Below are 10,152 nucleotides of genomic sequence, written 5' to 3'. Positions count from 1 at the left end.
TAATCAATTAACAAGTCAAATCTTTTAAATTGGCTTATTTAGCACCGGTAAGTTATCAGTTAAAAGATTCCAAGTGGGGTCTCTTCCATATTAAGTGCTCTATTTCACTCGGATAATTTCAAAACCAACTGGTACAGCATAGGCACAGCTGATACAACTTGTCTGCAAACATACACAGGTCAAAGCACAGGGCTCTGACTCCTGAGAGGGGTCTGCTTGGCTCATTCAGGTTGTGTGCAGCTCAGTCATTTTAGGCACCCTCTGAGGCTTACAGGAGCTCTGTGGGCAGCTTGACCATCTGTGCAGGGTGTGCTGTGTGTGTCGGGCAGAGCACTCACCCTTCCAAACACAAGTTTTTGTTTGGTTTCCCAGTGAATGAAGCTCATGGTGCTGAGTCATATGGCAGGAGAATGGAGGCAGTGAAAGTGTGACAGCCGTCACCCGGGACGGCTGCCAGGGAGGGATGAGGGGTGTTCCCAGCAGTCCTGTAAGCTCCGAGCAGGGCCCAGAGCTGTGAACTCTCTCCCTGGCCCCAGCCTTGCGGATTGTTCCCCTTCTGTCCGCAGCTGACCAGGGAGTGACCAGAGGTGGTTGGTACCTGTGGTGGTGTAGCCACGAGGACAGGAGACCTTTAGGAAAGGACCTCATTCATTAGCTGTGAGATTGGACAAATCTGTAAACTTTACAATGTAGCTAATACAGCTTTATATAAAGATAAACAAGATAATGGCAATTTAGCCACGTACTCATACAATTAAAAAAAGGGAGATATTGTGCCCTTAATTATTCAAGTTAAACCTTCAAGGAAATGAATAGGATGCTGGAGGGCACAGGTCATTCACATTATAAGAAATGAAAAGCAGATTTGATTTAAGTTTCCTGGTGCAGCCAAGTTAACAGTATAGCACTCTGCTTGTTTACATTGGACAAGTTGGAAAAAGCCAAAATAAAAGCTCGTTTTGAAAGAAGGGTTGAATGTTTCCTGGAAATGGCAACACAGAAAAATCCTGCATAGAAACCGGACCTATGTCTTTTTCCTGCTTTACATCTGAATGGACACAAACCAGGCAATTTTCATGAAACATGGGAAGAAGCTAAATGTCACTTGCTGCATCAATTTCAGAAGAGTCTGGAATTGGAGTGAAATATCCAAGAAAGAAAATATGTGGGTAATACTGTAGGACTGAAATAATTATAATTTAGAATATAATAGTTTTACTATAGCACAAAAATTGTTTAATACCAATGTGGATAAAAAAAAATCTTTGTCATTAAGGTCTGAAATCTGAGGATACCAACCCATTTCTATACATGACATTAAGCTCAGGAGAGCTTCTGTAGACCTTTTGATCTGCTAACTTCTTTTTCAGTATGGAATAGAGAGAGGGCTAGATGAAGACAAGCTGAAGTAAATGTCTAATAGCCACACAACAGCCAGAAAAGAAATGGCCCTGGAAAGGTCTAGAGTATGATTCTGAGTCTGAGCATCCTGCAGCTGCTACTCCCTGCTGGGTTTTCAGCACAGCTCACATGGCAAACCAGAGACACTGACTTAGCAGGATTTTACGGGCATGGGCAATGTGATGTGGATGAGCTTTGCTGGACTGTGGCCCATCCAGCAAAAGATGCTGTGTGAAACAAATGTAGGAAGATACTGCCAAGGTGTAAATTTGGCTTGAGTATGCTTATTACATTAACCTTGTAACTGTTCCAGGTGAAACAAAATGCATTGGATACTTTTGGATAAGATTTGGATTTGTAAATCTGGTGCAAATAAATTTTCAGAACCTAATTATGCCATAGGATTCCACTCACTGTGGGTAGGCTGCAGGTATTTTTACCGAGCTCAGTATAATACCCACAGATGCATGACAAAGTCTTGAGTCTTCAGTCCCCTCTAGATGGAAATGCTCTGAACTATGAAACTCCTATCACTTTCATTTTGAGGCTGTTTGGTAGGAATGCCAACATAATTCACCTGTAGGAGCTTTTTCTTTATCTGCTATCTTGCCCATCCCATAAAATATCATGGCAAAAGGAAAAACAAGGCAGCTGGCCTATGGCATCAAATACAGAATAATGAGCTGAGAAGCCCATAAAGAGGGAAATGTAATCTTTGTTCTGCCTGTACCAGATTCCCTGAATGATTTCATACTGAACTATCTGTGTCTCCATTTTTCTGCCTTTTGGATAAATATTATCTCAGTGTACCTCAGCAATATGCTATGTAGCTAAAGTTCCCCATATTTCCAAATGCTGTTGGGGAATTTGAATGCTGGTGCTGTGTAATTCAGAAGGAGAGACCATCATTCTGTATAGCAACTTTCCGGTGGCCCATTTTCTAGAAACAATCTAATTTCTAGGTACAGAAGAGAAAGTAACTATGAGAAACATGCAGAGCAACAATAGCACTGTGGATTCCTGCTGAGAAAGAGAGACTTTTGAAAGATTCAGGGCTATGGCCAGAGGCCCCATCCAGCTGGGACACTTCACCTGCCCATCTTTGACAGAGGCTGGGGCCTGGGAGTGATCAACCTTCATTATCAGAAGCAAAACAACCAGAACTACAAGGTTTTTAGCATATCGTTACGAATTCAAAGCCAGGCCTATTCTGATGGAAAAATCTTCCTTAGGAATGTGAATTGTTTTGGGCAAAATAATCAGGCTTCTTTCCTGGCAGAGATTACTATTTGCATCAAAAATTAGTGTCATCCGCCCACTCAGTTTCCAGCTCAAAGCCAAGCATTTCATTAGCGAAGTGAGAACAGAGATGCCTGGCTGGAGGAGCTTCGGCAAACAAACCTGCCGGTATCGCCAGAAAGGTGGGAGAACTGTGTGCTCCTGCGGGCACGAGGGTCGCGAGGACCACCCAGGGCCAGAAGAGGAACGAGGACATCTCATTCCTGTCTGGGAAAGGGAAATATGTGCAAAGGCAAACGAGCCAGCCCAGACAGCGGGATAAGCCCCTTCCCCGGGAGGGAGGCCTTGGAAGCTGCGTGCAGAGCCCTTGTGCGTTGCGTGTGCAAGCGCCGTGCGTGTTGATAGCGTGAGTGGAGCTGTGTGCGGGGACAAGCTGTGCGTGTGGAGCCCTGTATGGGCCGGGGGAAAGGCCCGTGTGGGCCGGGCACCTCGACGGCGCCGTGTGCGCCCGCAGTGCCAGCGCACAGTGCGAGGGCAGGGCGTGTGTGCTGAGCCTTCGCGGGCGAGCAGGAGTGAGAAGAGCTGTGTGCACAGGGGCGAGAACCGAGTGTGTACGTGTGGAAAGGAGAGCACCGAGTGTGTGCGTGTGGAAAGGCAAACACGAGAAGCGTGTGTCCACATAACGAACGGGTGTGCGAGGAGGGACGGCGCGTCAGGGTGTGTGGGTGTGAAGGGGGAATGCGGAGAAAGGGGTACGTGCACAGGAGGGTGTGTGTGTGTGTGTGTGTGTGTGTGTGTGTGTGTGTGAAGGGGTATGTGCACAGGAGGCGGTGTGTGTGTGTGTGAAGGGGTATGTGCACAGGAGGCGGTGTGTGTGTGTGTGAAGGGGTATGTGCACAGGAGGCGGTGGGTGTGTGTGAAGAGCTGTGTGCACCGGAGGCGGTGTGTGTGTGTGAAGGGGGTACGTGCACCGGAGGCGGTGTGTGTGTGTGTGTGTGTGTGAAGGGCTATGTGCACCGGAGCCAGTGTCCCTGTGTGTGCCGAGAGCAGTGCCCGCACACCCGCCGTCCCCCCGTGCTGCCCGGGGCGGGGCCGCTGACGCAGTGCGGCTGCAGCGGGCGGACGCGCCGGCCCCGGCGGGGCGGGGGTCGCTGACCGGGGCCGTGGCTCGGCCCGCCGGTGGCTGACTGACAGCGCTCCACGCCCAGGCGCTGGAAGGGCTGGGCTGGGCTGGGCTGGGCCGGACCGGGGCGGGTGGGAGGGAGGAGGAGGAGGAGAAGAAGGAGGAGGAGGAGCGGAGCGAACCGCCCTACGCTGCCGCGGCTCCTACCTATTCATTCAGTCACCTAAAATGGCTGGAGAGAGGAGGTGGCGGGGCAGGAGGAGGAGGTGAGGGGGGAGCCGCAGCAGTGCCCCCACCTCCTTCGCGGCCCGGCGGAGCTCCCGGCGCGGCTGCGGCCGCCCCTGGCCCGCGGCAGCATGTCGGCCGGCCCGGACGAGAGCTCGGTGCGGGTGGCGGTCAGGTAAGCGCGGCTCCTGCGGGCCGGGTGCGGGCGGCGGGGCCGCGGCGCGCTCCCAGCGCCCACCCGCCCGCCGCAGCAGCCAGGCACTTCTCCCCTGCGCTGAGGGATCGCCTCTCCCCGGCGCCTGCCGAGCCTCTTTTTCCTCACAGCAGTAGGAAATAGCCAAAGGAGAGGGGAAAACTCCCACCGTTCTGAGGTCCTTCTCAGTCATTTCTGTCTAATTTTGAGCAGTGACCCTAAAAATACTCCGACTAATTATAGCCCGATGCTGCTAGTGCTTACTCATGGAAGCAGAGCAGCCCCTGGACTGTGGCGATGCCGTTTGCATCAGGGAGCTTTACGAGAGTGGATCCTGGCACACGGATATTTTTAGAAGGATAAAGGCTTTTATCCCGCGGAGGCTGTGTCTAACCTCACATACCAGAGGGATGGACTCCCATAAGGCTGCTCACAGTACATAGGAATTAGGTGTATGTAGAAATCATGATGGGAGGGGAGCTTAAATAATTTTAAAACATCAGTTAATTCAAATTACTCTTTAATCAGAGATAAAAATCTGCTGTTCATCCGTGAGCTCTTGGCTCTTCTGGATTTTCTATGTGAAAATACTGTTTTATTGTTTGAAGGGCTTCCAGTTTAGCCCGTGGATGCCTCAATTTTTAAGATGTCTTTATGCAATTGAAGCATGAGGAGAAATACATGTATATGTGCATATATCTATGTCTGTTTATGTGTATGTACATCAATATTTGGGGTTTAATTGTGATACTGTCTGTTGATTTATTTCTTTACTTTAAAGAGGTTTCTTTATGCTGGCACACTTGGAGTATTACAACACAAGAAATCAGACCTTAGGTGAAGGTCTGTTTGTCTCAGTGGTCCTTGGACAGTCTTGCATTAGAGAATTCAAGGGTTGTTCGGGAAGATGAAGAGAGTGATTTCCTAGGTCTGTTTTGTTTTCTCTAAAGGATGTAGAAATTAGCGATGTCACTGCGTGCTAGTGTTGGTACATGGTGTAGAGGGGACGGTGCAATAACATTTTCAGTAAACAGAGAGGCACCACCCCTGCATGGTAACATGGGGTGTATGCTGCGGTTGTTCATTAAAGTCTGATTGCAGCAGCATTTTCTGTTGGGAGATGTTTTTGTGAGTGCTATCTGTTGAAGCATTTTTCACATCATGTTTAGGGAGGTACTATTCTAAAGCATAATTAGGCTGTATTTTTAAAAAGGAAAATATGAGGTAGGTGTAATCCTAAAAATAGGGTGTGTTACAGGTTTATAGACTGCTCTTATTTCATTTGAAGAAAATATTAAATATGTTCTGAGCCAAAATAAATAGTGATGTAGAAGTTCATTTACAAATACAGAGATTTGTTGCATCTTGGAATTAAATAAAAAACCTATTGGTAGAAATGCATTTATAATTGTAGGTGTGTGATGAATAGATTAGGAGTAATACATGATAAATAATTTGTAGTAAAAAGTTACCCAGCTGTAGTTCTTGACAAAAAAATCCCTAATGTTATAGGGTATATTTCTACAGTATAGTTGTCTAACTAACATTTTGTGCCTGAGTTCACTAATGGTGAAGCATTGCCTTTTCCCTCCTGTCTACTTTCTTCCTTTTGACAAATTAACTAGTCATGTACAAGATTCCCCCTTTCTGTTTAGAATTCATGAACAAAAGCATGCACAATAATTGTTTTTGCACCAGTAGCTCTTTGTAGATGTTTTTCTTTTATTTCTGATTGTGTATTTTGTGCAGTCCTATAATTCAACTGATTTTGTATCTCTGTGTCTATTGGTGCCATGCTGTACCGTGCATTATGAATATTACATTCTGTTTCCTTGTTGGTTTTGCTCTCCAGCTCTTTTTGTCAACTTAAGCTTAGTTCAGTGATGATCTCCACAGTTGTGATGAATTAGTTTTTGTGTTTTGTATGTATGTTTCTGAACAAGGCTTGCTCTACAGCTGGACCAGCTTTTAGTTTGCAGCCCCTGTGGTTGCAAGATATACTGCAAAGGCATGAATTTGTTTAGACTTTAAATATAGGTTACAGAATAGACATCACTGAAATTGTTTAGCAAATTGTTTTTCCAGAACCTGGTTGTCTCACCTAATTGTATCCAACAGGAATGAAAAGTACTTAGTTCTTTCCAATTAGCACCAGCTTTAAGCTATCATCTTGTATGCTAATTTCTCCCCATTTTCTTCAGTGTAATAATGGGTTTGTGACTGATGAGCTCCGGTTTAGTGAAGCATGAAAGCTGGAAATAGTTTGGCAGATAATCCAGTAACTAGTGTTAAATTTCCTAGTTAAGAAAACATTTTTCTCTAGTCACCTACCACTGAAAGACTTGTAGATTTTGTGGATGATGGTGTGTAATTTTGGCAAAGAGCTTTGCTCTCTGTGTGACTGTGTGTATAGTGTCTGTTTTCAGATAAAGTCGGAGAGCCCCCATGATAGAAAACAGTTATCTGATTAGAGAACTTTCTTTTAAATGTGAAAAACTATCTTTTTTGTGAGTCTAAAATTTCCATCTTGCTTTTTTAAGTGTTTTTTCAGCTAACATTTGACAAGAAGGCTATGAAATGTTATCAATGTCTTGGGCAACTGTTTCATGTTCAGAAAAGGATGTAGACTGTAGTTTCTAATCCTTGTCTCTTGCCACTTTAGTGTTGTCCACCAGCAAAATACAGTATGTTGGCTTCTGGCATGTTGGGTAGATGAGGTTCTCACCTAAGATTTAGATCCTCAACAGCCAGTGGTCTAGGTCTGTTACAGCACTTTAGAGCAGTTCTATGACCCATGGAAGGGGCTGCATGGGGTCACTGCACTCAGAAGTGTGCAGTTTACTTTTACCTTTTTACCAATCAGACCTGAGCTTGTTGCAGGAATGCAAATGGCTCCAACAGTTGTCCTTGCTCCATGTGGCTAGGGGTCATGCCATTAGGATGTTCTAGCAGTGGTGATCTAAGAAGACAAAGTTTCAGTCCTTTGCATTTTTGGATACATGTTAAACAAAGGACCTTCTGGAGAAGAGTATTGTTTGGGTAGGTGTAACCAGCAGTCTTATATGGAGGACTATACCTGATTAAGCATGGAAAGATGTCTGTTGTGTCTTCTCCATAACAGGATCCAAATAACAATGTAGAACATCGAAGGAATTGTCTGTCTTCCAGCCCTTCAAAGGTGAAAGATCCTTGATCCACTCTGACTCAGTGGTGGCCCTGGATGTATAGATGATAAACTTCAGTGTTGATTTGTTAGAGATCCGTTACAGAAGAAGATCCTAAACAGAAGAAATAAGTACAATGTGAAAAGATGAACTGCTGTACAAGCTGACCAGTAGTCAAGAGAAGATAGTCACTCTGACATGCTTGGCTGACACCTCAGGTGGAGTGGAGAATAAAAGAACATGAGGTACCAGTTGGAGAACCAGAAGAGTTTTGGCAATTGGGCATGTTCTCATAAAAGATGGAGCCCAGTTGAAACTGTTAGTGGGCAGAACACAAAGAAGCTCCAGGGGAGGGTGTTTTATAATTAAGCCTGTTTAATATCTGTAAAGAACAGAGTAGCAAAAGTTTCCACTTTTCATCACCCTGGCTATGTCTGTGTCTATCTACCTTCTTCCCTGCTTTGGCAAAAGTGCTTCATCTGCTGTGATTGACATATGCTTTGTTTCATCCCTCAAGTGAAGAACAGGAGTGTTGCTACTCTCCTCCTCACCTGTGTAGAGAGGCTCTGGGATCTGGGCACTCAGTTCTGCCTTGAGAGGTCTAAAAAATTTCCTTTTCATGCTTACCCTAGGTGTCTGCAATATGTTGTGACACTGCTTCACAAAAGTGAGGTGTTGATGTTTGCCAAGTATGGAATCTGTGTGCAAAATGTCATGGATCTACTCATGAACGTTTTTTAGTAACAGTAGCAGTAATAAGTACAGCTGATGAATTAAAACCACACGGCTTCTGTTTCTGGTTTTCCAAAAGGGAGATGAAGTATGCTGGAAAAACACATTGGTTAATAATTCAATTTACTGGAGATTAGGGATTTTTACAACTAAAGCTTAGTGTGGCATGGTGTTAGAATACAGTGTTGACTTTTTATTAGACAAGTGGGATATTTTAGTTTCCCTTTGCAAAGCTTTGGTATGGAGTTCTTTTCATACCCCCAGTTCTTGAACTGTATCATCAGTTGGTTGTCTTACGTAGGGCTTTTTATCTACTTCACTAGTTTCTGTGTGGGGTTTCGTTTTTTTTTCTCCCCATATGGAATCTGCTGTTTATTGTCATGCTGCCCTCTACCTTTTCACATTTTTGCATTCTTCTTTTTAAGCATTTTCTTTTAAGCTTTCATAGTGAGGTTGTTTTCCTCTGTGCTAGATCCAGCTACTGTTAGATACACTAGGAAAGAGGGAACTGAGTGAAAGGAACCTGTCTATTTTAGACAAGTGTGTTTTGAAGCACTTTAATGGCAGCTGAGATTGATTTTCTTCCTTGGGCTGCTGTTGTGGAGGTGTGTTAAAGCTTCCCACCATGAACAGATCCTCAGATGCCAGATGAATGGACATATATTCTGTGGTATATATTATAAGCTCTGGAGATACTAATTTAATGCTTCTCATACAGGCTAAGCATTCTCATAAATCATTCTGCAAATAGAGAAGCAACAGCAATAGACTACAGTACTATCTATTGGTTCCTTAAAATGAACCAAACTTTTTATTGTAATAGACAGTAATTAGAACCCATCTGTAATCAGCTGTAAAAGTTTTTTTGGGAAAATATGCAACTGTGTTAATGAAGTTCAGCAGCCTGTAAGTACACAACAATGTGTACTTAAAATAAAAGAGAAATTATCAACAGCATCAAATAGCAAGGTGTTGGGAAATAACTCTTCTGCATGGAGTCTATTAATGGAAAGCTACAAAAATCTTGTTTTTGAAAGCTCCTGTTGCCTATCTTTTTGTTAGTTTTGATGTTTTTCTTTGCTCTCTGACTTAAACAAACATCCCCTTGTCCTTCTCTGAAACTTTACCCCGTTGGTATGTTTTGCATTTTAGCTGAAGAGAAGGCACGGCACCATCTGCTGCTGAGTTAATTCTGGTTTCATAATATGTGACTTGATCATCCGTTACTGATATTGCTTGGGGCAGGCTGAAATCTGTGATCTTGCTTTCTAGGAAATAAACTTCCCTTTTCATCACTTGTGTTGTAAACACAAACTCATTCTTGGATGGAGGGAAAAGAAATCCTGCTTGGACCTTTCCCTTAATGCCATATATTCCTTGCCAAAAGATGGGTATCTTGAATTTAGGAAGAAGAAAAAGCAATGGGTGGTGTACCTCATCAGTCTGCTGATGCTTTTGGATGCATTATTTTTTTAACTTGTCTCTTCCCAAAGTTTGTAGAAGACTTGGGAGTTTACTTTGCTTTGAAAAACCATTGAGTTAGTCACTAATTTCCATTTAATGGTGTTTCCTTTACTACTTGTGATCTGTTGGGCTAGACATTACTTTATTACTGAACTCAGGGCTTCACATTTTCAGGTTTACTGTGTAACATCTGAAAATTCTTCTGCAGTAGTTGAATGACCCTTGTGCATGGGATCAAGAGTCCTGCTCCCTCCCTCTGCTTTCCCTGTTTTCCCTTGATTTGCTTTAAGCCTTTTATAGATTGTCCTTGCTGCCCACTCAGAGATGGCTCTTGGAATTCTTGCTTTCATGCTCTGTTGCCTGACTACTGCTGGTGAAATCAAGCAGCTTTAGGTGCTTTTTTTTAATTTAAGGAAAATACAGCAGAATACGAAATATTTGTGGTGGCTAGAGAATTTTTTGTTATGCTAATATTATTTCCATGTAAAACACTTTTGAGAAGTGTCATTTGAATTAGTGAACAATAAAGTTTAATTATAAATCAAACCAGATCTGAACAAGTCTAGCAAGAGTAACTACATGAGCTGTGCCTTTTTTTTGTGCTCTCTTTC

At 43.9% G+C, this 10,152-nt stretch overlaps 1 protein-coding gene across 9 annotated transcripts in view; it reads left to right on the top strand.

Moving 5' to 3' along the window:
* Window positions 1-3,935: 3,935 nt before the first annotated feature.
* Window positions 3,936-10,152, top strand: part of LOC131593026 (kinesin-like protein KIF21A) — an 86,348-nt gene continuing 80,131 nt past the window's right edge. For 7 of the 9 annotated variants that reach the window (XM_058865186.1, XM_058865185.1, XM_058865189.1 and 4 more), the window contains exon 1: window positions 3,937-4,163. In XM_058865186.1, the coding sequence (XP_058721169.1) occupies window positions 4,120-4,163 (44 nt within the window). In that variant the 5' untranslated portion in view covers window positions 3,937-4,119. Of the gene's footprint in view, window positions 4,164-10,152 lie in introns of all 9 variants that reach the window. The other 2 variants (XM_058865182.1, XM_058865181.1) reach the window with 1 other exon arrangement.

The sequence above is a fragment of the Poecile atricapillus genome, chromosome Z, assembly GCF_030490865.1.
Source record: "Poecile atricapillus isolate bPoeAtr1 chromosome Z, bPoeAtr1.hap1, whole genome shotgun sequence".
Classification (NCBI taxonomy): Eukaryota; Metazoa; Chordata; class Aves; order Passeriformes; family Paridae; genus Poecile; species Poecile atricapillus.
This window is presented reverse-complemented; position numbering and strand designations above follow the sequence as displayed.